Source organism: Felis catus, chromosome A2, assembly GCF_018350175.1.
Source record: "Felis catus isolate Fca126 chromosome A2, F.catus_Fca126_mat1.0, whole genome shotgun sequence".
Taxonomy (NCBI): domain Eukaryota; kingdom Metazoa; phylum Chordata; class Mammalia; order Carnivora; family Felidae; genus Felis; species Felis catus.
In genome coordinates this window covers 28,779,538-28,805,457 of record NC_058369.1, presented here as the reverse complement: position 1 = coordinate 28,805,457, position 25,920 = coordinate 28,779,538, and the positions used below count along the sequence as shown (strand labels likewise).

The 25,920-nt window shown below is 40.4% G+C and overlaps 2 protein-coding genes across 8 annotated transcripts in view; both read left to right on the top strand.

Annotated features, from left to right (window-relative positions):
- Positions 1 to 18,241, top strand: part of LOC123383933 — a 52,570-nt gene extending 34,329 nt beyond the window's left edge. The window contains 2 exon segments of the mRNA XM_045052565.1: positions 16,508 to 16,583; positions 18,154 to 18,241. Coding sequence (XP_044908500.1) covers positions 16,508 to 16,583; positions 18,154 to 18,241 — 164 coding nt within the window.
- The window catches only part of FHIT (fragile histidine triad diadenosine triphosphatase), a 1,423,954-nt gene that overhangs the window by 82,484 nt on the left and 1,315,550 nt on the right, over positions 1 to 25,920 (top strand). The window lies entirely within an intron of this gene.

Genomic DNA, 25,920 nt, shown 5'->3' with positions numbered 1-25,920 from the left:
TCTCTGTCTCTTTCTCTTTCTCTCTTTCCCTTTCCCTTTCCTTCTGCAGTGAATGGTTGCCACTATGAAAGTTTTTACACACATCTCCTGGTACCTGTGTGGGAGAGTAAAACACAGCCCTGCTGGCAACTGGAACATAAACAATGCCCAGAATGAGAACATGGCTCTAAACATAAGAATGGCTCTAAACAGAGCCATTCTGTGACCCTGTAATTGACTAAACAAAATGACTGTCCCTCTCTTCTGACCATCATTGCCTTTCTCTGAGTGATCCCTGCTTCTAGGCAAGCTGCAGTCTCCTTTAGATCCCTCAACCCCTAGAAGAAGGCACTGATAATTCCCCCTTAGGGAGATCCCCCCCAGGTTCCTCCTTTGCTATGGTAAGTTGGAACACAGCTTCAACTACCAGTGTGTTCCTGTCACACTTTTGTTTATGGACTTTGACACATGTGCTAAAGTTTCTCTTGGGTATTAATATGTATATAGGAGTGAATTTGCCAGATGAGACAGGGTATGTGAATACTCAAACTTAACAATTTTTAAAATATCCTTCCATTCAAATGTGTCCCATCACATTTTATTTTCATCCACCATGAAAAAAGTCTACCTGACCCATTTCTGCACATAAGTTAAGTGCACACGACAGTCTGTGTATGTATTCGGTGGATCCTTACAGCATACGGGCAGCTCAGTTCTTTTCTTTCAAGGAATATATGTTTAGTCTATCACTTGTCATGTGGTGTTTCAATAGTGGAATGTGCTTAGCATAATTTCTCCTGTATTTTAGCCTGTGGTACATTCATCTTTTAAGAAGTTCAGCTGGGGAGTCATATCCATGTGGTATTCTTACTTATAGCTGCCCTTCTGCTTTTGAGAGTGACTCAGAGCAGTGGCTCTCAAACTTTAGTGGACATATAAAAATCATCCCAGGAGTCTTCATTTGAATAAGAAACTCCAGAGGATTTTAAGGTGGAAAAGAGGGTCCTACAAGTTGTTGCAAGTAGATCTGTTAGTCACCAGTGCCTAGACGGGAGCCCCAGTGCAGATTTGTGCCTCATCATGCGGAAGATGGAACACTGGGATGATCTTGCTAATTATAAAATGGTAATGAAGTAGATATTAATCTTAACTGGGACTTGGTTAAGGATTACACAGTACGGGTGTGGTATTCAGTGAATGAATGAGTGAAATGTAGGGGAAATCATAGAAACTGTTCCTCTTCAGCTGTACTTGGAGGGAAGGTATGTTATCCTCTTGGATCTTTTAAAAATTCATACGTTTAATACTCATTGCTAGGGATACATGGCAAGCCAAACACATAGGGCTCCTGGCTTCTAGATAGGGAGCTAGACCATAAATACATAATCTCAGTGTTATTTAAGAACAGTTTTGACAACAGCTGTGAAGGAGAAGTTCAGGGTGCTATGAGAGTGGGCAACACGGTTCCCCCCTAGTCTGGTGTCTCTCCAAGGTCAATGTTGTGTCTGTGAAGAGGTGAGGTTTAAGTTGATTGATAGGCAAATGGGTCAGGTCCCAAGACCACCCTCAGTTTCAGGGATCTGCTAGGAATACTCACAGGGGTTAGTATGTAGTTGTACTCCTGGCGATGATTTATGATAGCAGAAAGAAAAGAAGCAAACTCAGCAAAGGGAAGAACATATGGGGTGAAGTCCAGAGGAAACCAGGCACAAGGTTCTGAGAGTCGGCTCCCAGTGGAGTCACTCAGGGACCGTGCCAGTTGTGACAGCACGTGCGCCATGTTGTCTAACAGGGAAGCTCATTAGAGCTCCAGCACGTGAGGCTTTTATTGGGGGCTGGTCATGCAGGTACCTGGGCCCAATATGTACCAACACTACGGACTCCCCGAAGGAAAGCAGGTGTTTGGCATAAGCCATATTATTTGTACAACCAGTTCAGGCAAAGTGAGCCATCCTTCTCAGTTCTGAAGATCACAGGAATCCTCCTGATGTTCAAGTTCCCAGGTGCCAGTCAAGAGTCTACTCTGAGGCCTGCCTTTTTCTTTTAAAGTTTACTTATTTATTTATTTATTTTGAGAGAGAGAGAGAGAGAAAGAGAGAGAGAGAGAGAGAGAGAGAGAGAGAGAGAGAGAAGGGTGGGGGGAGAAGAGGGGCAGAGAAAGAGGGAGAGAGAGAGAATCCCAAGCAGGCTCTGCACGATCAGCACAGAGCCCGATGTGGGGCCCGAACCCACGAGATCATGACCTGAGCTGAAATCAAGAGTCAGACACGTAACCAACTGAGCCACCCAGGTGTCCCTGTTGACTGCGTTTCTAAGGACAGCAGCCTTAGGCCTGCTGTGTTGATTTCTTTCTGCACAGCATAACAATTGAAGAAATAAGGGATGAAATGACATGATGTCTTGGCGTTGCTTTAAAATATTTTAATAACATTTAAAAGGGAGTGGATAAGCGAAGCACATGTGGGAAAATCCTGATCCTTGTTGGCCCTGGGTGGATGGGAACTTGGAGGTTCATTATCCTTGTCTTCCATTGTGTTTGGGACTTTTCATTAAAAAAAGGAAACAAAACCCAAAACCTAAACAAAGAACCAAACCATGGAAATAAAAAGAAGAAAAAGAGGTTAAGTGTTGATCTGGCATAAAGGGGGTTACGCTCTGCTTCGTTCAGTTGCATTTGGTTGATTTTAATTAAAAAAAATTAATTTTGTACCTATTTCCGTTCAATTCAGTCAGTTCAAGAAATCTTTTACTTTGAGCCCATTATTTGCCCCGGGCCTTAGCTCCGTCCTGTGAATGGTACAAAGATCACCAAAACACCTAGTCTTTGTGTCTTCGGGGTCATCTCTGAAATGGGTGTGCTTACGAGATTCCCCCGTCACCTGGATGTTGCAAGGAATTGTTAGAACGGGAGAGAAACCAGCTGCTTCAAGTTTTACTAGCAGCCATGAATGCTGTAATAAATGCAGATTGCTACCTTGGGGAGGTGTGCACATGATTCTCTCATTGGCTTAGAAGAATATTCAATGAGGCAGAACCTTCCTGAGGGGAGTAGAAATGATGACAGGGATATTGCCCTGGAGAATTGCCTTTGGCAGTGGCTTGGCAGGGGAAGAAGGCCTTTCCTGGTCTTCCCTTTGAGGAGATCTGGATGTGGAAAGCGAGATGATGGGCGCTAGCTTTTATTTAAAAGAGAATAGATAAGCTATTGAATTGGAGCACACCAAAGGTGGCTTTATTTGAAAATGCTTTCAAAAGCTGTTTTGACAAGACCAGGGAGGAGGCAGTGGTATCATTAAATAAGCTGGCAACTTTTGTAACCAGCTTTTTGGTTTTCCACCTCAAGGGAGAGTCAATAAACTTTGATTCCCAACATTAATGTAATTATTTTGATTTTTCTGGCTCATTCTAGGGAAGGCTGTAGAGCGGCAATATCAGATGGCCGAAAGCAATTCAGAAATCCTGGGTCCCCAAGGAGGCCCGTTGTCGTTCAGAAGTAGCAGGAGAGGGGGTGGAATAAATCATTTCCTCTGATCTTGTTAGTGTTGAGAATATTACGGAGGAGCAAATGCATTGCAGCACTAATACCAGAAGGCTACTGCAGGCGGAGGGGAAAACATAACAGAATTTCTCTGCTTTTTTAAAGGGTGACTCTAAATACGATTTCCTCTTTATATATTTTTAAAATTGTGGGATGAGGGGTTTCCCCCTCCCTTCTGGTTCTGAAGGTTCTTCCTTCTATTTTGTCATGTTGCCTGTCATCCAGGGAATCTCCCGGATACTGCTCCTGGCAGCTGTAGTATACTTCTTAATGTCAATTATTACTCCGTAGTATGTTCGCTTAATTTAGTGTAAACAGTCCTATCCTTCTGGGAGGTTTCCTTGGGCCCTGGGGAGAAGTGGCTTTCATGAATAACTAGGTGTGCTTGGCTACAATGACCCGCCATGTGTGAGCCTAGGGATTCTGCCCCAGCCCCCCTCCCTGCACCGTACTTAATTTTTCAATTATTTAAATGCTGCTGATTTGGGTTTTTTAAGACAGTAAGGAGGCACAAAAGGAATCGAGTCATTGAAATTTCCTAGTGATGGGAGCAGAGTCAGAGAATATATTTATTTTGAGAAGTTAAACTTGGATCAGAGGAGATGTATAGAGTTGTTTCCTGAGCAATAAATTTAGAAGATGATATGTATGTATTTACATAAATCTTTTTTTTTTTTTTTTAACTTCAAGGGTTGTTAATAATTTCAGGTTGGGCTCCTCTTACTGTAAATTGTAAACAAACTTCGAGGCCTGGGCCATGGGCACTGACTGGCTGTAAATCATCATCTTCATAATAATAGCCAAGACCAGGCCTTGACTTTCAGAGTGCTGTGAACATTGTTTCCTGGAAGCAAATTTCAACTTACAAGTTTTAAGCCCCTGATAGCAGAAGGCCAGTGGGCCAGCGAACATGCCTTATTCAAGTATATCTTAACCTGAGAGGGATGTCTGCTTTTATTTCCTCCAATGACCTTCTGAATTTTAGACTCCGTGTGCATCACTGAAAGTATCTGTCATGTCAATTAAAGACGAAAAGCCAAAAAGCAAAGTCAGTTTGTTTGGAATTTTGAGGACCAGGGAATTTAGCAATCTCAACTTTTTCCCACTGGTCGGCAATCACCATTGGTCATTTGATTAGTTGCTACAGCCTATTTTCTACCCTCTAAAAATTGCACTTCCTCCATTCTAAGAAGCATAGATTTTCCATATTTTATTGTTTCTGAAACAGTGACCTCTTACAATTGATCTGCTCCTTTAGTGTTATATTTTTTCGTGTTCTCTGAAAAGCCAGTGGTGGTTCAATTTATGGCATCTTAGACTCCAGCATATATGTTATCTCTCAAATTCCCCTTCATCTCTGCTGCTATCACCTGACTTTAGGCCACCACTGTCTCTTATTTAGACACTTGGAACAGCTGTCTAACTGGCCTACCTATTTCTGATCCATTTCCCGCATCGATGCCACACTGATCTTATGAAAACACAGATAGGATCTCGTCATTCTTCTGTCTAAAATCCTTTAATGCACTTTCATTGCTTCTAAGATAGGGACCTGAAAACACTACAGCCCCTTACAGGACTTTGCATGACCTGGCCCTTGCTTCCTTCATCCATCTCCTCTCAAACCCTGTCCCCAGTCCCAACCGCCATGCTATATAGCTCAGAACATCTCCAAATTGAATCATTCAGGAACCATCTATTTACCATATTTCTGTTCTACCTGTACTAATAAGACAAAACTGTACTTATTTTTTCTTAAATTTATTTTAAGAGGAAGCTTTGTTTCATGACCCTATGTGGAAACGAGTATTCTTCTGTATCTTAAAACACTTCAACTTATTAAAATGGAAAAGTTGGCCTTTTTTTAAGTTTATTTATTGACTCAGAGAGAACAAGCACAAGTTGGGGAGGAGAAGAAAGAAGGAGAGACAGAATCCCAAGCGGGCTCCATGCCATCAGCGCGTAGCCCAATGCGGGGCTTGAACTCACAAACCATGCAATCAAGGCCTGAGCCAAGATCAAGAGTCAGATGCCTAACTGAATGTGCCACCCAGGTGCCCTGGAAAAGCTGGCTTTTTTATCAGCAAAACTCTATGCCTTAATTGGTTCACTCACCACCTTTTAGCAGCCATTTCTCCAGCTCATGCTCTCTGATCTCTATTCTTTCAGTAGTTTTTACAAGAGGGGATGCTGGTTTTTAGGGTTTGGCCTCTCTTCCCCTCTCCCCTGACCCCTTCTCCTCTACTTGCTAACTCTTCCCTATTCTCTGAGTTTTAGCTTAAATGACCACCAATCCAAATTAAATTAGACTCAACTGTTTAATCTCGTCACCTAAGAGTGCCTTCTTTTTTTTTTTTTTAATTTTTTTTTTTTTTCAACGTTTATTTATTTTTGGGACAGAGAGAGACAGAGCATGAACGGGGGAGGGGCAGAGAGAGAGGGAGACACAGAATCGGAAACAGGCTCCAGGCTCTGAGCCATCAGCCCAGAGCCTAACGCGGGACTCGAACTCCCGGACCGCGAGATCGTGACCTGGCTGAAGTCGGACGCTTAACCGACTGCGCCACCCAGGCGCCCCAGAGTGACTTCTTTTTATAAAGAGATATTTTATGTTTTCTTTATACTATAAAATGAAATACATTCATCATATTACCTACCTCCCCACCAATTTTAAAAAATTGGCATAATGGTTGGGGCACCTAGGTGGCTCACTCGGTTAAGCGTCCGACTTCGGCTCAGGTCATGATCTCACCGTCCATGAGTTCGAGCCCTGCGTCAGGCTCTGTGCTGACAGCTCAGAGCCTGGAACCTGCTTCAGATTCTGTGTCTCCCTCTCTCTCTGACCGTCCCCCATTCATGCTCTGTCTCTCTCTGTCTCAAAAATAAATAAACATTAAAAAAATTAAAAAAAATTGCATAATGGTTTAACTAATAATGTAAAAGAAAAAGAAAAGGGAAGTAATTTACAATAAACACAGTATTTCAGTGCAAATGTCCAGGCACAGCTTCACTTAAAGACACAATGAATTAATCAAATGCTTTATCTACTTGGCTTGAATAAAATTGGGTCTAAGAGAAGATCAGAAGCAAGCCATTCTGTGGAGGAAGTACAGAGACAGAAGAGGAGAGGTATGGGGGACACTAGAATAAAAACCATTCTTGGGATAAAAAAATAACATATGATGAGAAATAGAGGGAAATAATCTTAGTTAAGTAGGGCTAACATGCTGAGATTAATTACACAGTTTTGAGGTAGAGACCATAAGCAAGTCTGACCTTCCTGGAAATGAGTTGGACTTATTTGTAAAGGTGGTTGCAAAATAATCCCTTCTGTTATGATAAGGGACTGAGTGGTGTTGGAGAATCTCAAGAAGAATACCTCTAATGTTGAAATCCATCCTCAGCTTGTGGCATATATTTGGTCTCTAGTTCTTAAAAAGCCCTTCAGTAGGCAACAGGGAATAGCAAATGGATTAGAGAAAGAAACAGTAATATAAAAAGTCATAAAGAAGTTGTGTGGGAGACCTCTAGGGACAGTTTCAGTGTAAGATTGAGAAACAGGAGGCAAATCCAAAGTAAGTAAATAATTTTAATCAGTAATTTTTACAATACAGATTTTTTTGTATCATTGTCCTGCAGAATTTTTAAAAGACATCTATTATGAGTAAAAAATGAAATATTTAAAGATACTCTCAGTGAATGCATTTTGGAATATCCCTGAGTGTCATGGGTCATGGCCAATTTCGTACTATTTGCTGCCAAGCTTGTTTTTCTCTTACATTTTTGCATGTGACAGATATGAATGCAGACTAATGCCGTTGTATTTTCTATTGGTAGACTGAGGACCCTAAATCCCATTGCTGTCAGTGATGGGATTTTCTGAAATAGTGAACAATTGATTAAGTGTTGAATAGAAAGTACAGTCTTCCTTTGCTTTACACGTTAGTTTCATTCCTGAGACATTCAATGAAAATTAAAAATGTGCAAAAAAAATGTAAAACAGATCATCATAAATTGTTTTCTCTTACCTACATGAATGTCTGGTGGGACGTGTGAAAGTAATGAGGGACAAGAGACCATTTTTCATTGTCTGGGCCTGTACTGCACATCATAGAACATCTAGCATCCCTGTAGCCCTTCACAGAAAGTAGTGACATTCCCCATCAATGAGATGGCCCCCCACAATTTCAAAAAAAATCACCTTAGAGGACAATGTCCACCCCACTAAGAACTACCACCTAAAAGCTTTTCAAAGGGCTCTGCATTTTCCTTCTCTGTAGCACATTTGTAACAACTTGTTCCTTGCCTCTTTTCTTTGGCAAATTGAAGGCTCCACGAGTCCAGGGATGGTTGGACTCCTTTACCATTGCACCCCCCCATGTCTGGAGCAGTGTGAAATATATCAAAGACTTGCAAAAATTATTTATTAAATGCACAAAAGGACCTTAACATCTTAGTTTCTATTTATAGTTACCCTGGTAAGTCCATTGGAGAGGGTTGGAAGTGAACTTGACTAGTGTACCCAGTTTGCTAAGACTAGAGTCCTAGTTCACTGGGGAGAGTCCCAGTTTATGTCAGTTGTCTCTCCATCTTATCTAGGCTAGCATTTATCCTGAATATATGGATAGAAAGGGTTCATATTGTCACTCCAAAATATGCCACTTTGGCATATTGATTATTTTGAAATAAAGGTAGTTAAGACATTGCCAGAAGCATGCCCTCCCTCCTTTGTCCTCTTGAAACAGGAGCTCAACCTGACCTCTACCAGGAGGGTGGGAGGGTCCTTATGATCATCTACAGGGAACTGAGGGCCAAGAAGGCTGTGTACTCAAATATTGTTAATACATAAACCACATTTTTCTAGTTATTTCTTTATCATTTACTACCCAAACCCCTTGTAGCCCAAACCCCTTTGATCCATTCTTCACAATTTTTTTTTTTTCTAAACGATATGAAAACTTCCTTTTTGGTCAGTTCTTTCAGTATTTATTCTCTTGTGAAGGCTCTCATAAACATGTAAAAAGTCATTAAAATGTATATTTTATTGAAGTTTTTACTTTCTCCTGTCTGTCTTACCTAAGTTTAATTCTATTATTATTATTATTATTATTATTATTATTATTATTATAACTTAAGTTTAATTCTTAGGCCCAGCCAGATACCCAAAGAAGGCAGAGGAGAAGAGGATTTTTCCTCCCTTACAACACACACACACACACACACACACACACACACACACACACATTTTAAATAATAGGACTATTTTTTAATGTCTGCCAGTATAATAAAACCCAGTTTGTAAGTGGACAAGTAAGTATTTTAAAAATTAAGTAATATTTATTTTTAGCACCCCTTTTAGTCTCCAAAATTTTCTGGTCTGGATGATAAAGTATTTATAGGGACCCTCACTGTGATCCTTGGCAACATGATGACAAGATTGTGCTCGTCATCGTCCCCAATGAAAACCCTACTTCTTTTCCCTAGCATGGGGTGGATGCCATGGAAACGCCATCAATGTCTCTGCATCCTCTGGCCCCATTTCAGTAGCTTCTCAGTTCCCTGAGTGACGATAACCTTTCAGCCCTGACATACTGGCCTCTTAATTATTTGATAGGGTTACTTTTAACTTTATGATGATACTTCTTTCTCCATTATGCTTTCAGCTAGAGGGAAGTTTTACTTGTTAAAACTTAAAAATGAAATAGCGTTCCTATGGCAAACTCCATGCCTTTGGAAACTTTCCATTGGAGGCAATGAAGATCCAGAAGGAGGAGCAGTAAGCAGTTTTCTAGGGTCCCAATGAGGTTTATAGTTTTTTATCTCGGTTTAAACTCTGCATCTGGGAGCATAAAATGTAACAAATTTATGCTTTGAATTTTGTGTATTCCCTTCTCTTAGGGTGAAATTGTTAAGTTCAGAATTTTAAATATTTTCCTTTGGTTTTAAATGCAGTGGCCATAAAAAAATACTAGACCTCAGTTTAAAATTAAAAATTATATGTTACGTATTTACCTTGTAAGAATTAGGCTGAGAGAAATTAGTGCATATGCCGACAAAGAAGACTTGAACAAGGATGTTCATAGCAGCTTTATTTAAAATAGCCCCAAATGTGAAAAAATCCACTGTCTATCAGTGGGTGAACAAGTAAACAAATTATGGTACAGCCACACAATAGGATACTACTCAGCAAAAAAAGGGAACAGCTGATATATACAACAGTATGGATGCATCTCAAAAGCATTATGTTGACAAAAGAAGCCACAAACAAAAGATTACACACAATCTGATTCCACTTATATAAAATTCAAGAACCGGGGGTGCCTGGGTGGCTCAGTCAGTTAAGCGTCTGACTTAGGCTCAGGTCATGATCTCGCAGTTCAAAAGTTCGAGCCCCAAGTCAGGCCCTGAGCTGTCAAGCTCAGAGCCTGGAGCCTGCTCTGGATTCTGTGTTTCCCTCTCTCTGTCCCTCCCCTGCTCTCTCTCTGTCTCTCTCTCTCTTTCTCTCTCTCTCTCTTTCTGTCAAAAATAAGTAAACATTAAAAACAATTAGAAACAAATTAAAAATCAGGAACCAGACTTATGAGTCAATGGTAATAGAAAATAGAAAACTGGAAGAATGGGAAAGCTTTTGCCTAGAGAGTGCCACAAGGGAATTTTCTGGAAATTTAGGTCTTTCAGGTGGAGGATCCTTGGGTTTATACATGTGAAGGAGCTATGAAGTTCAGATTTGCATATTATATTGTATGAAAATTATCCCTCTAAAGCAGTGAGGAGAAAATACACATATAAAATTTCTTTTTCATTCAAAAGTGATCTGTGTTTTGGGGCACGTGGGTGGCTCAGTCGGTTAAGCGTCCGACTTCCGCTCAGGTCATGATCTTGTAGTTTGTGAGTTCGAGCCCCGCATCCGGCTTTGTGCTGGAAGCTAGGAACTTGGAGCCTGCTTAGGATTCTATGTCCCCCTCTGTCTCTGCCTCTCCCCCGCTCACACTCTGTCTCTCTCTCTCTCTCTCAAAAATAAATAAAAACATTAAAACAATTTTAAAGTGATGTGTGTTTGTTTAGAAAAATGAATAAAAGTTGAAAGTCACTAAATTATTCATAGTCTCATCACATAAATAATTTGGTTATTTTTTTTCCTGTCTTTTGACCAGGCATTGGTTACCCCTCCTTTTCTCCCCTCTACCTCTCTCTCCTTCCTTTTTTCTTTATCTCTTTTTGATATATTATATGCTTGGATTTAACTGGGCTTCCAAATTTGGGAATAATTCTTTCTGAGAGAAAAGAATTTCCAGAGGGCATTTTTTGTTCATTTATAAAGTCACATTCATGACGATAGCCTTCACGTTCAAAAAGAATTATCATAAATATACTAGCTAATTGATAAAGGCAAAGGTAGCTAGAAAGAACCTGGGTTTTTTTGTTTGTTTGTTTGTTTTTTGTTTTGTTTTGTTTTTTCTTTTTTATAAATTTCTTTTCCAAAGGGGGGAAAAACTGGCTTTTCTGTCAATGAATGATGTTTCCCTGATTCTCACTATCTTTTTGCTTATGTTTTCCTGTTCCCTCATCTTATATTGTACTCGTAAGCCGGGTTGCTGCTGTAGATGAATCATTCTAAACTCATGGATGTAAATAATATTTTGTATGCTTTTATACATTTAAAGTTCTTCTACAAGTTTTGATCACATTTTTTTTTCTACAGAGAATAGCCATGAAGGTTTTAGTATTGGGAAATTTGGGGTATTATGCATCACACGCTGTTCTTAAAATTCATATTTCAGCATATTAAAATTGGATCCCAAGACCCTTTGTGGAAGAGCCTTGATACTCTGACTCACCTTATATTGAACCAACATGACAGAAAAATACATCATTTTTCCCTACTGCGAAAGGAAACAAGTGTGAAAATAATGAGAAAGATGTGCAGTCTAAAACAAAGCAACATAATTTGTACTGTGAGTTGCTTAATGCATTATATAGTTATTATCTCACTTAAGCTCCCCAGGTAATATAATTGCTAATATTAAAAAAATCTGTTTTGTTTTGTCACCTCAACAGAACATTTTGCCTTGAGACTTAATTAATGCATTTCTCTGTTAAGCATGTATTTTAGACACAATGGGTGTACCTTTAAATAACCTTCAGGAACACTACATATTTATGCACTGTTCTGAGAAGCAGAAAACAACCATAACAAGAACCTGGAACTCCATGTTCTCTCTGTAACCAGAAGAGTTTTGTTGGAATCATCTTTATTAGAGGCAGCTGTCAGTATGGGTTTTTGTCCCCCTGGATGAAAACAAAAGGTGTTACAGAGGAATATACATAAAGATAGCACCCACGAGGCATTAGGATAAATAAAAGTAGGCAATATTAATGATGCTCATTAGCAGATGTCACTGTTGGGGATGAAGTAGATTCCATGCCAAAGTGTTTCATATATTACAGTTTTCAAAACTGTCAACTTTTTGACTTTGATGTATGTTCACGTGAATAGTTTTAATAAGTTCCTACAGCCCTTTCTTTTGCATATACCCTGAAGAATTCTGTGGAATTGCTGGCAGCAATATCACAAAGACATTTTTGCCTAATGATTGGCGTTACTTGGAAATGGGAAGACTCAGATCATTACATTCCCACGTATTCGTGGTGCAAATATTTGTCTAAGAATTAGTTAAAAAATACCCTATGACCGAATTGATGTTATAGTTTAAATCTTCCACAGGCTGTTGCCTGTATAACTAATAGAATTACGTATGCATAAAACTGCTTTTACTGGTGGAAGCCAAAATGCAGAATAATAGCTTGTCAAACTGTCATTTGCAAGTGAGATCATAGATTTTATAGTCCAAATTAGGTTGTGTTCTTTTCCTTTTTGTCAGGTCATATTCTAATAACCATATTGTGCACTAAACCCTATGATTATCCCCACACTTGACAGATGGTAGGCTGTTAATTTGTATGTAAGAGACAGTGATTGCCAGCACCCTAGCAGTATTCAACAAAATAGGAAATGTCAAAATGCACTTTTGGTTACGTTTTGCTTGACATCATTTTAGCAAGGTAATGCCAGGCAGAAGAGTTTTAGTAGCTTAGCATGTTTAATTATACTATTCTGCATGGCTTTACTAACCTCTAGAAATAGAAAGAATTAAGGAAGAAGTAATTTTTCTTGCAAAGCTTCTTTCCACTTTCCTGTGGAGAGTGGTCATCAGGCTGAGGGGTTAATCGAAGGGCTGCATGAGAGCTGGGAACAGACAAGATTTAACCGCTCAATGTTGAGGATAATTGTTGTATAATAGTAGCATACACTAATGTTTAGAAGTATGGTGGGGGTCAAAATAATTTAAAAGTGTAAGTTAAAAGTGCATTGGCATATCCACTAAAAAACTATTAGAACTAATAAACGAGTTCAGCAATGTGGCAAGATACAAGATCAATATACAAAAATCAATTTTATTTCTGTACACTAGCAATGAACAATCTCCAAATGATGTTAGGAAAACAATCTCACTTATAATAGTAGCACAAAAGTGCATAGGAATAAAGATAACAAAAGAAGTACAAGACTCGTACACTAAATACTGTTGAAAAATATTAAAGAATACATACATGGAAAGACATCCCATATTTATGGATTAGAAAACTTAACATTGCTGAGATTCCAGTATTGCCCCAAGTGACCCACATACTCAACGTAATCCTTTTCAAAATCCTTGCTGTTTTTTTTTTTTCCTTGCAGAAATTGACAAGTTGATCCTAAAATTCATATAGAAATGCAAGGGAACCAGAATAGCCAAAACGATCTTGAAAAAGGACAAAGATGTAGGGCTCATAGTTCTTGATTTCAAAACTTACTAGACAACTGCAGTAATCAAGACTGTGTGATACTAACATAAAGATAAACAGAATAGAATTGAGATTCTAGAAATAAACTCTCATGTTTTGGTCAATTGCTTTTTGACAAGAGTGCCAAGACAATTCAGTGGGGAAACATTAGTCTTTTCAACAAGTGTTACCAGGACAACTGGATATCCACATGCAAAAGAATGAATTTAGATCTCTACCTCACCACAATTCGTTCAAAATGTATCACAGACTTAAATGTAGGAGCTAACACTATAAAACTCTGAGAACAAAATGAGTTAATTTTTGTGACCTTGGATAAGATTCCTTAGATACAACACCCAAAGCACCGATGACAAGATACAAAATCAATAATTTGATTTCATCAAAATGAAAACTTTTGTTTGTTAGATGATACCATCAAGCAAGTGAAAAGATGACCCACAGATGAGAGAAAATCATGTATTTGATAAGCGATTTTGTGTGAATGCACAAAAAGCTCTTACAACTCAACAATAAAAGGACAAATAATCCAATTGAAAAATTGGCAAAGGACCTGATGAGGTATTTTTCCAAAGAATATCTACACATGGTTAATAAGCACATGAAAAGATCCCCAACAAGCTTATCATTAGGGAAATCAAACCCAATCAAAACCACAATGAAACACCACTTGATATGCACCAGAACAAACAGAAGACAATGGCAAGTGTTGGTGAGGATGTGAAGAAATTGGAACCTTCATATGTTGCTGGTGAGATTGTAAAATGATACAGCCACTTTGGGAAACTATTTGCCAGTTCCCCACAATGTTTAACATAGTTATAATATGACTCATTAATTCTACTCCTATGTCATTTGCAATTCTTGTATATACAATTCTTGTATAATTCTTGAGAGAACTGAAAACATATATCTACACAATACCTTTACCTGAATGTTCATAGCGTCGTTATTTAATAGCCAAAAAGTAAAAGCAATCCAAATGCCTATCAACAATGAATGGATAAACAAATGTGGCATAGCCATACAATGGAATGTCATTCAACCTAAAAAAGGAATGAAGTATTGATACATGCTACAACATCAATTTACCTTGAAAACATGCTTAAGTGAGAAGAGCCAGTCACAAAAACCTCATACAGTATGATTCCATTAATGTGACGTGGAAACCTACTTTCTGCCTACGGATTTGTCTCTTCTGGACATTTCATATCAATGGATGTAGTTAATATTTTGCTTTGTGTGTGTGTGTGTGTGTGTGTGTGTGTGTGTGTGTGCGCGTGTGTGTATGTGTGCTATGCCTCAGATATCTATTTTCCCCTTAAAATGTGGTCTTTAAAGGCCTAATTTTATTATTTAAAAAATTATTATTATTTAACAGCCTGATTTTAAATGTTAACAATTACTACAATATATTTGGATCACTTTTTAATATAGCATGTTTTAAGAAAATACTAATGAGATAAAATTAATTTACAGAAACTTTGTGGCATAATTTTTCATTTGAAAGAGATATTTAATTTTTTTTTAATGTTTGTTTATTTTTGAAAGAGGGAGAGAGAGAGTCGGGGTGTGGGGGGGGAGGGCAGAGAAAGAGAGATACACAGAATATGAAGCAGGCTCCAGGCTCTGAGCTGTCAGCACAGAGCCTGATGTGGGGTTTGAACTCATAAACTGCAAGATTAATGCCTGAGCTGAAGTTGGCCGCTTAACCCACTGAGCCACCCAGGTGCCTCTGAAAGAGATTTGAATGTTATAAATAATATTTTTCCTTTTTCATTGTTGTTTTTGTAAGGATCATTTTTAATGGTTGCTTGACTTTTCATGTTGTGGCACCATAAGGTATTAAAGCATCGTACAAGAATTTTAGAGATTCCCCAGCTCATTCATTTAAAAGAGGAGTAGAGGAGGGGCACCTGTCTGGCTCAGTTGGTAAAGCTTGGGACTCTGGGTCATGAATTCAAGCCCTATGTTGGGCAGGGAGCCTGCTTAAAATAAATAAATTAAATGAATAAAAAATAAAAGAGGAGAAGTAACCACAGTGGGTTAGGAAACCCAGGTATCTTTTTCCCACATCAGTGAATGGAGTCCCGTTCATACACACCAATTACCTTGATTCATTTTGCATGCAGTTCTCAGGTAGACACCCATAAGGCGAAATTATGTGTAATCGCATTGTTCTTAGATATTGGAGGAGGGGGCAGATAAAAGATGAAAGTTTAATACTAAAGCTCGTTTTGACTCAGCAGATTAAACTTTTGGTATCAGGGAGAAAAAGGAGAGGAGGAGAGAGCAACCTGGTATTTTCTATACTTAAGAGCGAAACTGAAATGGGAAAAAAGATACAATCAGAACCCACCACCATCCTATTTCAGCCCAGCATGTAATTCTCAGTTCAAAAAAAAAATTTTTTTTTTTTAAGAGAAAGCATTTTAGGATAATATCTTCATGAGCCATTACCGTGAAAAGCCAGTAGAGCTCTCACTCCCTCCTGAGAAATTGCTTTGCAATTGTGAAGGTGGTGAGGCTCAGGAGGTGAATTGGTCCTTGCGGATGTGTGAGTGAGGTGATCTGCATGAATCCTGAATAGTAAATGAGCGCCCACCATGGGGCCAGGTTAAACTGGTGTCTTGTGGTGTTGCAGATTTGCCAGGGAATAAAGCCTTGGGTAACCAAGCAAGCTGTTGTGGGGAGCTGGTTAAAAGCTCAAGCTTGCTTGAGTGCTTTTGAGAACTGGTAATTGCCATTACCAGTCCTGAGAAAGCTGGGGTCTGCTCTGGGTCACTCGATTGATGAAACTATAGACGGCCTCCATTTTTGACAGGATCTGGAGAACACAAAGCAAAGAACATCAGTCCTTGATTTTCTTTCTTTCTTTCTTTCTTCCTTATTTGCTAGAAGCTGTAAAAAAGGAACTCGAAGCCACATCCACGTGATAGCTTCTGTGTTCTATTTCTGAGACACATTTCTCCCTGCTTTGGTGGAATGGCTGGGAGAGGGTGCTTGGTATTGACATTCAAATGAAAGAATCAAATATCTCTTCGGGCTACAGAGTTTTTTTTTATCTGATATTGCCACAACAAGCAGATCAGAGGTATTTGTCCGTATCACTCGGGTTCTTTTATATTCTGACTGCTGAAGGAAAGGAGCAACTACTGAGACTTCTCTTTGAAATGGAGAAGTCCATTATCGGAGTCTTTGAAGCTCAGGAGAGTGAGTAAGTTCTACTTGGATAAAGAGCCCTAATAGGTGGAAGAAAGCAAAGACAGCCTTATAAATTTCCCCGCGAGCAAGCTGAACTATTGTTGTCTTTATTAAAAATATGCCTCCAAGCAGGTGGTCCTGTTCTGAGTGATACCTCCAAGAGTCTGGGAGTTTCACGTGGCCCTTAATAAAACAGGTGAGGCTGTCTTGAGAGACTTGAAAGGAGATCAAATTGCTATGCTGGGAGTGCTTGGTGTGGTGAACAAATTTATTCTCAGATTTTAAAACTTGAAACTTCGGCAATTATATTAATAAAGATAAGTAAGCCGGTTGACATCAACACATGCATTCTGTTTGTTCTTTGTACATCCGTGTACCTCCCAGAGAGGGCTGTGACCCAGATTCCATGTGCATTCAAGACTTTCATTAGATTAGAATGACATATACTTATCATTAGAGTGTACTAATTAAAGCAGAAAGTGACATTTCAAAGTAATGATGTTCCCTAGTGTCTCAATGTAAAATACTCCCTAGTCTATTTTTAATGACCTAGTGTGCTATGTATGTTTAAAATATTATTTTGTTATGAACTTGTGTGTTTCATTATTGTCAGTGGTGGTGATGACCAGCAAGGTAGGACATTCTTCTAGATGAATTAAGGAAAGAGACCAGTGAAACCTACTGGGGGCTTTGGGCTTTGGTTGCAGTCACATCCTGGCATTCTTGTATTCACCCAGCACTTTGATTGCATACTCTACTTGTCAACCTCTGTCCTAGGTGCTGTGGATGCATTGGTTACTAGGACACAGATGGTTCTTGCCCTGAAAAAGCTTGCCCCTCCCTTTGATGATGATCAAAGTTTTTCTTTACAGTTCCTTTTTTACATCCTTAGTAGCAGCAGAGAGGAGGATGAGGTCAGTGGTGGTTATATATATATACCCTCACCTGCTATTGCAAGCTTTTGTATATTCTTAGTTGATAAGGATAGTAGAAGAAAGTATCTCCTTATTTAGTCTGTGCGTTTTCTCACACCTATGTCACCTAAATTTGGAATATGCATTCAGTGACCTACAACTGTGTCTAGTTCTCCTGTTCTGTGTCTGGTATACTGTTGGTGTTTTCAAAATGCTCATTCTCTTCCCTCCCTCTCACCCATAGCCCCCTGAGTTATAACAGCACTGGACTGATGGCTCCAGTATTTACATTGTGAATCGGCAATCCTTTCAAATGTCAGTGGGCCTTGTCTTTGGGACCCTGTTGTGAAAATTTGCAAACCAAGCCAGCTGTCATTTGTTACAATAACATATAAGGAGGAGAGTCCCCTGAGATCAAGATTATTCACTCTGAGGGCTTTAGCGTCAAAGGCAGCCAGGAAATGGTCAATTCCTCAGCCCTGACCCAGCTAGGAAGGGAAGAGGCACGCCTTTCTCTGCTAGCAGAAGCTACAGAGGCTCTCTCAAGAGATCAGTGTTCGAACAGCGATGAGAGGCACAAAGAATTTCTAAGCACAAGCAGGAACAAGAAAGAGGAAGATGCTCTTTTTGTGCCGACCTTGCCCATTTCCCATCTACTCACATTCCCAGGAGTAAAAGCAGACAGACGGTCATCTCTGCCATTGTCATCATCGTCATCATCACCACCATCATCATCTTCGTGGCTGTTGTTGATTAAGCACAGAAATCCCATCAGATAGGTGCTACTTTCATTGAAATTTATGGTTAACCAGACCAGTTGGTGTGTTTAGTCAACTTGCCCTAAGCTGCAGAACTGGAAAATGACATAGTCAACTCTCACCAGGTCTGGCTGTCCCCAAAGTGCCCTGCCATCAATCATTGTCTTTTATTTTCTTACGTTCTTTCTTGTACAAATGGCCTTTAAAGGTCTTTAACTTCATGATGAGTTAAATGTTCAGGTTGTCCTTGATCTGTGAGTGAACATTGCCATTTTCTGAGTCTTTAAAAAAATTTTTTTTAATGTTTATTTATTTGAGAGAGAGAGGGCATGCAAGTGGGGCAGGGGCAGAGAGAGAGAGAGAGAGAGAGAGAGAGAGAGAGAGAGAATCCTAAGCATTCTCTCTGGCAGAGGTTGGACGTGGGGCTTGATCTCAGATCATGAGGTCATGACCTGAGCTGAAATCAAGAGTCGGACACCCAGCTGACTGAGCCACCCAGGCACCCGTCTGAGTCTTCTTTAGATGAATTATCTAAAGTGAATTCCAGGTCATCCAATGACTGTGTTCAGTGACAGTGACTGATTTTAGGCTACTCTTGCTCTTCAAATCCACGTAAAGTACCATATTCCTTAAAGTGGTGTATACCACAAATTCTGCTTGAATGATTATAAAGCCACCTACACATGAGCCAGGATTCACCACTTGAAAATGAGATTGTTCTCCATGCTCCAGCAAAATTTATTGAAATGTCTATTACATGCATACCCTGCTATTCAAATTCTTAAAAGAAATCCTGGCTGTTTATTTATTTTCCTGCCTGCTTCTAGGAAGGATTTGAGGTAGTTACTGTAGTGTATTTTCCTTATCACTGAGAGCTGGAAATTCAAAGGCAGAATATTTTGATGAAAGAGAGTAATGTTGAGATCTTGGTACTATTCCTGGAATTGATTTCTCTAAACACTAGAAATGGTGATTTAGAGTCTGGAATGAGATAGTTCCTGCTTTGAATATCTATCTGGCTACTTGCTACAGGACCTGGGGTGAGGCTAACGGCTTAAATTGTAAAATCGGGGGGTAAGAAGAATGCCTCATCACTGTGAGGGTTACCTGAGATAGTGCTTGTAGAACACTTGGTATAGTGTCTGGTATCTGGGGCGTGTTAAATAGATGTGCTGATGGTAGAGGCGGTGGGGGAAGAAGTAAGGTATACTAGTTCATTTTCTCCAATGCAGTCTTACACGGAAGCTAATTATATGAATCTGATTAGCTATTCTGATCGGGTGGGTACAGAGCTTCCCTTACCGGGCACTGCCATAGAACACCGGTACTCATATATTTCATGAGTGTCTACACAAATAGTTTAGGGATGTTGATTCTTGGCTTGAAATAAGGAAAGCAGGTGACAGTGGGCAATGGACAGATGGAGCACCATGGACAAGGAGATGGCCGATTTGGGTTTAATTTGTTTCTGTTGCGTTCAGTTTGCATGATCTTAGGCAGCTGTCTTTTTTCTTTTTTTTTTTAAGCTTATTTATATTTATTTTGAGAGAGAAAGAGAGCGAGCAAGGGAGGGACAGAGAGAGAGAGAGGGAGAGAGGGAATCCCAAGCAGGCTCTGCTCTGTCGGTGCAGAGCCTGACACGGGGGGCTCGAACTCCGGGAGTGTGAGATCATGACCTGAGCCAAAACCAAGAGTTAGACACAGCCACCCAGGTGCCCCTCTTAGGCAACTGTCTTAAACTTTCTGAGCCTCGGTTTCTTCTCTGAAACGATGACAGCGATCCCTACCCACCAGGGCCATTTTGAAACCTGCATGAGCTAACGTGTTATAAATGGAGGTTGAAGATGAACTAGTTTACAAATCTAGTTTTTTGTTGTGGAGATTATACTAGGATAGGAAAAATTTGGTACATAACTGCCAGTGGGACTTTATGGGCTGGGTTAGAGCCCAAGCCTGTGGTGACTTTCTTATTATTTTAAAGATCTACTTCCCCCAGCTGATCTCATTTACTTGGAAATTCTAGAGTGGCAGCATAGCACTTTGGATCCAATGGCTCATTGTCTCGGGATGCCTTTCCTTGGTTATCAGATGCTATACTAGGTTCCTTAAACCCTGGCTGCAAGGAAGAAATCCTTGTGTGACAGTAGATTTAGTGGGGTATAAATCTGCCTAACTAGCAGCTGGATAGTTGCTGATGAGGGTTGGCCCCAGAGTCGAGCAACATTAGCTGAGTTAGAAGGATGTGCTGATTCCAACTTCAAGCCACGGGGCCCAGCAGCAAACTGCAGGGAAGTAATAGCAGCCTGTGGTGTGGCCTGTTGTGCCACCGTCGTTCCTGTCAGTGTCACCATCATCACCATTAAGCTTTATTAAGTGCCGGCATGTGGAGCTCCCTTAGGTGCCATTGCAGGCAGGCAGGCGGCTGTGTGCTTAAACGAGAGCCTCAAGCAGGGTCATGAGGTGAAGGGCCCCAGCTATAATCCAAAGCAGGCCCACAGACGTGGCTGCATAGGCAGATGAGGAGATAGTTGGTGGCTGTTGTCTGGGGTGTGAGCTTAGCCCATGGCCCCTTTCTCTGAGAACTGTCCTGACTTTCGCCTTCAAGGCTAGGCCCTGGCGGTCAAGTTCTGTGTAACTTGGCTTCCGTGGCCATGCCTGTGTGGAGCAGGGATGCACACTGAAGCTGGGCCTGTCTGATTATCTTTCCCAAAGTTGGATTTGGGACGAAACCATTTGTAGCTACACTGGATAGGTAGGTGAATTTGGGAGCTGTGGAAAGCCATGTCTTAGATTCACTAATCCTCATTGCAGCCCTGTGGGGTCCATCTTCTTCTTATTTCCGTTTTATAGAAGAGGAAACTGAGTCACAGAGAAGTTAAGTAATTTACCTTCGTGTTGTTGGGTAGTGGCAGGGCGAGGCATGAAGCTGGCAGCATGAGCTCAGGCCTTCAGCCGCTCTACAACTGTCATTCTGAGAAAGAGAGGGGAAAATGCAGGTTAAATGACTGTGAGGGGAGAGGGGGTTTGGGGGGAGGGGAGGATCATAAGACTGACTGAGAGAGAAGCTGCCTTGATTCTGTGAGCTTTCTGGCTCCAGAGTCCAGTCCTCAGTGATTGTACTTTCTACTCTTGTGCATCGAGAAGTATCTTTGTGTCCTTATAAATAAATTCCTTTTTTTTGTACATAAAGTAGCTTTAGTGGATGTGTATTACTTGCAACCCAAAGAGTCTTAATGAAGTGACCATCCTGTCACAGTTGGTTAAAAAAAGACCATGGGTCATCCATTGGCCTGTGTAACCCTAGGTACCTTTACACTATATGTAGGTGGTGTCTGGGCTAGTGGAGGACAAAGGCAGGCCCACCAGTGACTGGAGCATAGTGTGACGAACTCTCTGAGAGATGTAAGCAGAAGTTGCTATAGAAACACAGACACGGGGGGCGCCTGGGTAGCTCAGTCGGTTAAGCGTCCAACTTCATCTTAGGTCATGATCTCACGGTTTGTGGGTTTGAACCCTGCGTCTGACGCTGTGCTGACAGCTCAGAGCCTGGAGCCTGCTTTGGATTCTCTGTCTCCTTCTCTCTCTGCCTGTCTCCCACTTGTGCTCTATCTCTCAAAAATAAATAAATATAAAAAAAATTTGTTTTTAATTAAAAAAAAAGAAACACAGACATGGGGCAAAAAAAAAAAAAAAGAAAAAGACAAAAAGAGAGACTGGTGGACTGGTGTGGGGTGTGAAGAATCAGGGATGTCTTCTCAGGGGGTATTTGAGCTGTTTTTGAGAATGAATAGAATTTAGCTCTGTGAAGAATGGGTGGGAGGAAGGGTATTCCAGGTAGTGAGAATGGTATGGGCAGGGGAAAAAAAGAAAGACAGACCAAAAAAGAAGGTGACACCTATAATAAAGAAGATATGGTATATATATTCAATGGAATATTACTCAGTGATCAAAAAGAATGAAATCTTGCCATTTGCAACAATATGGATGGAACTAGAGTGTATTATTTTAAGTGAAATAAGTCAGTCAGAGAAAGACAGATATCATATGATTTTAGTCATATGTATAATTTAAGATACCAAACAGATGAACATAAGGGAAGGGAAGTAAAAAGAATATAAAAACAGAGAGGGAGACAAACCATAAGAGACTCTTAAATACATAGAACATACTGAGGGTTGCTGGAGGTGTGTTGGGTGGGGGGAAGGGCTAAATGGGTGATGGGCATTAAATAGGACACTGCTTGGGGTGAGCATTGGGTGTTACATGTAAGTGATGAATCACTAAATTCTATTCCTTAAAAAAATTTTGATATAAAAAAAGAAAGAAAGAAAGAAAGCAAGCAAGCAAGCAAGCAAGCAAGCACTTCTAATGTGGAAAAAAGAAGAGAATATGATTAGTTGGAAACATGTATCAGACATCTACACGAAAGAAGATCCCAGCTTAAGTATAATAAAAAGTGCATGGACATACCAGTTGGGTCATCTGGAAGCAGATCCTGAGAGATATCAGGAGTGCAAGAACCGATGAAAAATAAAAATGGAGAGAGGAATCAGAATTAGGTATGGAAAGCCTTCAGACCGTAATGTGTATGATGAACATTTGAAAGGGTGCCAACCTAGTCCACCTCTAATTTTGAAAGTGGTCCTCAGCAAGAGTCCCTAAGGAAGACCTATGCCCAGCTTTCACGTTTGTGCCATAAAATAAACTGTACTTTCTTCTTTTATTTTCCATAGGAAGGAAGGAAAGAAGGAAGGAAGGAAGGAAGGAAGGAAGGAAGGAAGGAAGGAAGGAAGGAAGGAAGGGAGGGAGGAAGGGAGGAAGGAAGGGAAACCTGTGATACATTTTGGAAAGGACAAGTAGTTTAGTATGATGGAAAAGGAGGAAGAAGGAGGGACAGGATATACAACTTGGCATTCCTGGGTGGACCAGATCACAAAGGGTATCTAGTGCCAAGCTGTGGAGTTTGAACCTTATCCTCTACCCAAGCGATTTGTTACCTACCAGGTCCCTTCCCTCCCTCCAATAGGAAGACATCGGTAGCTTTTGAAATGGAAGAGATTATTGTGACTTTAGGCAATTTTAGGAAAAACACCACCACATGCAGAAATGCTAACACCCAACACTGCTGTTTTCATCTTTGCACATTATCTTCTAGTTGTCCTCAAACATGCCTATTTTTGTACATGGTTGCAATCCATCCATGTATCATTTTCACTTCCCAGTAGATCAAAAAGATTTTCTATGTTTCTGTGTTGGCCTTTCCTAATTATTATAGCAGCATGATACAGACACAAGGTTTTCTGAGTACACACACAGCTCCAGGCAATGCATGAGTTTCTGGTGCAGCAAAGACACATGACCTCAGGATTTCTGCTTTTGAGCAACTCAGGATCTGGTATAATAATGCTGCTGAAGTATGCAACTGTAGACACATTAAAGCATGTGGGTTTATTATTGTTTTATGAGAAATGTATTCAGTTCTTTGAGGATTGGTTGAGGGATTTTTTCTAATCCCTTTCTTCTGCGCTCACTGTCCCCTGCTCGCCCCGCACCCCCATCCCGTCTGCTCTGTGGCTAACAAACGGCCACATCTTCACACGCTTCTTGTGTTCATGTGCTACTTATCTGGTGTCTTTTTCATATCTTATGCTCCAAGTACTCTGAAAGCCATTTGATGGTTAACCATAAACAGTCTCCACATCAAGCTCTTGAGCCGAGTTAATTTGATTATGAAACATTATCTTGATGGTGGCAAGCGTCCAGTTGTCATCTTTTTAATGATACAGGTCTCCACAGCCTAAACTAATTATAAACTAGCTCCATTCCAGGGAGGACAGCACTGTCTAACCCGCCTCTGCAAGCCAGACCCAAGGGGCTTGGTGATATGAGCACCTCTGCTTTTCCTTCCTCGGGCCTTTGTGGATCTCAGCGATGTCATTTCTCTCCCTCTCCCTGCTCTTTTGTTAAAGAAAATAGGGGTGATTGGCCAAAATTGCTCTTTAAATTAAATTTTGGCTCCTATCTGCAGCATGATCATGAGCTTCCAGATTAAAGATGCAGATAATTTTGCAATCAGATTTACATTTTGGTCTGTAATGAGTTTAAAAGTCTTTACATGCTTTCGTTTCCCCCTCTGTGATGCTTTTTGTTGACTTACTTTATTTAGCTCGTTGGCTCAAGTGGTATTTTGTTGTTGGTTTCGGCTCCAGTCTCCATATCTTAAGTTCCTTATTTTCTCTGCTCCTAGTCTTGTATGAGTGTAGAAAAGACATTGATCATTTGGGATAAGTAAAAAACAAAATTAACGAAATTCATTCCATAGAGTCTAGAAGTGTTTCAGTATCCATATAACGAAGAAGTGGATGACGAAGCTAAGCAAACTGTATTCTCTGGAAAGCCTCATATCTGGTTTTACCATGTGTGTGTGTGTGTGTGTGTGTGTGTGTGTGTGTGTGAGAATCTGTGTTTGGACACAAGTATGCCAGTGTGGGCTGTTGACACACATACTTGAAATAGGTTGTTACTCCATAGATCTTAAAAATTTAGAAAACTCTCTTAGCCTCACTTTCTTCCCTTGTTAAATGGGAGCGATGACAGTTCTTACTATATATGGTTGCAGAGATAATTCATTTGATGTCACTGCAAAGCGCCTGCCATATAATAAATACTCAATAAATATCAACACTTAATATCATGGCCCTTGTCCTGTGGAAGTGCAAAGCCATCTTTATGATCTCAACTTTGAGCTACTAATAAGTCCCTATGTTCACCCATTTATAAAGAGGCCAAAAGCATTGCCAGAAAGCTTAAACCTTAGAAAAGTTACCCCAAGCCATGTTCTCCAGCATCCCTTAAGATTTCTCATGGATACCATCTTTGTGGAAGATCCCCCGCCCGCCATTGTCACAGCCCCTCATCTCTGATTTCAGCTGCAACTGGTATAACCAGTTTTGTCTCGGTCAGCTTCCCACCTGTGGCACCTGCAGTGGGACCCTTTCTGCTTCCTTCCCAGGACCACCTCTCTGGCTGGGAGCCTGCTTGGCCTGGGGCAAAGGGGAGTCTGGAAGTGTGGGGGAAGGAACTGCTTTCAGGGGCTACTGTCAACACCTGGGTTTTTGAGCATATGAATAAACGCTCCAGGCTTCCGTTCTTAGGTGCATCATTCTGGCTGCATTCTTGGGAGGTCCTGGCCAAATGAAGCCCTTTGCTCTGTGGCAAACTTGATGATATACCCTTTCATTGGCTTTTAATCCTTCCCTGTCTTTCTGTATTTCCTCATCTTTGCTTCCTGGCATCATCTTCCAAATAAACTTCTGCACCTAAGCCCTCATCTCAGATTCTGTCTTTAGGGAAACTCAGCCTACTACAGCCTTGAAGTCCCCTGCCTTCTTGATATTTCTTTAATCTATAATTGTTAACCCCAGATCATTTCTCCTTCCTTTCTACTCCAGAGGGAAGAGATGTCTCATGGATTTTCAAGGTCAGACTCTTCCTCTTTGATCTTCATCCTATCCCCTCTTAAGTTCTCTGGGCCCACAGACCACCGTATCTTGTTTACTGCTTCACCTACAATGTAGAGTGCTTGGCCCATAGTAAGACCTCAATACTATTTATTAAATGAGTGAGTGAATGTATTATTCCCTTTCTCTTGTATGGTTTTCAGTCTCCTCTCTACCCA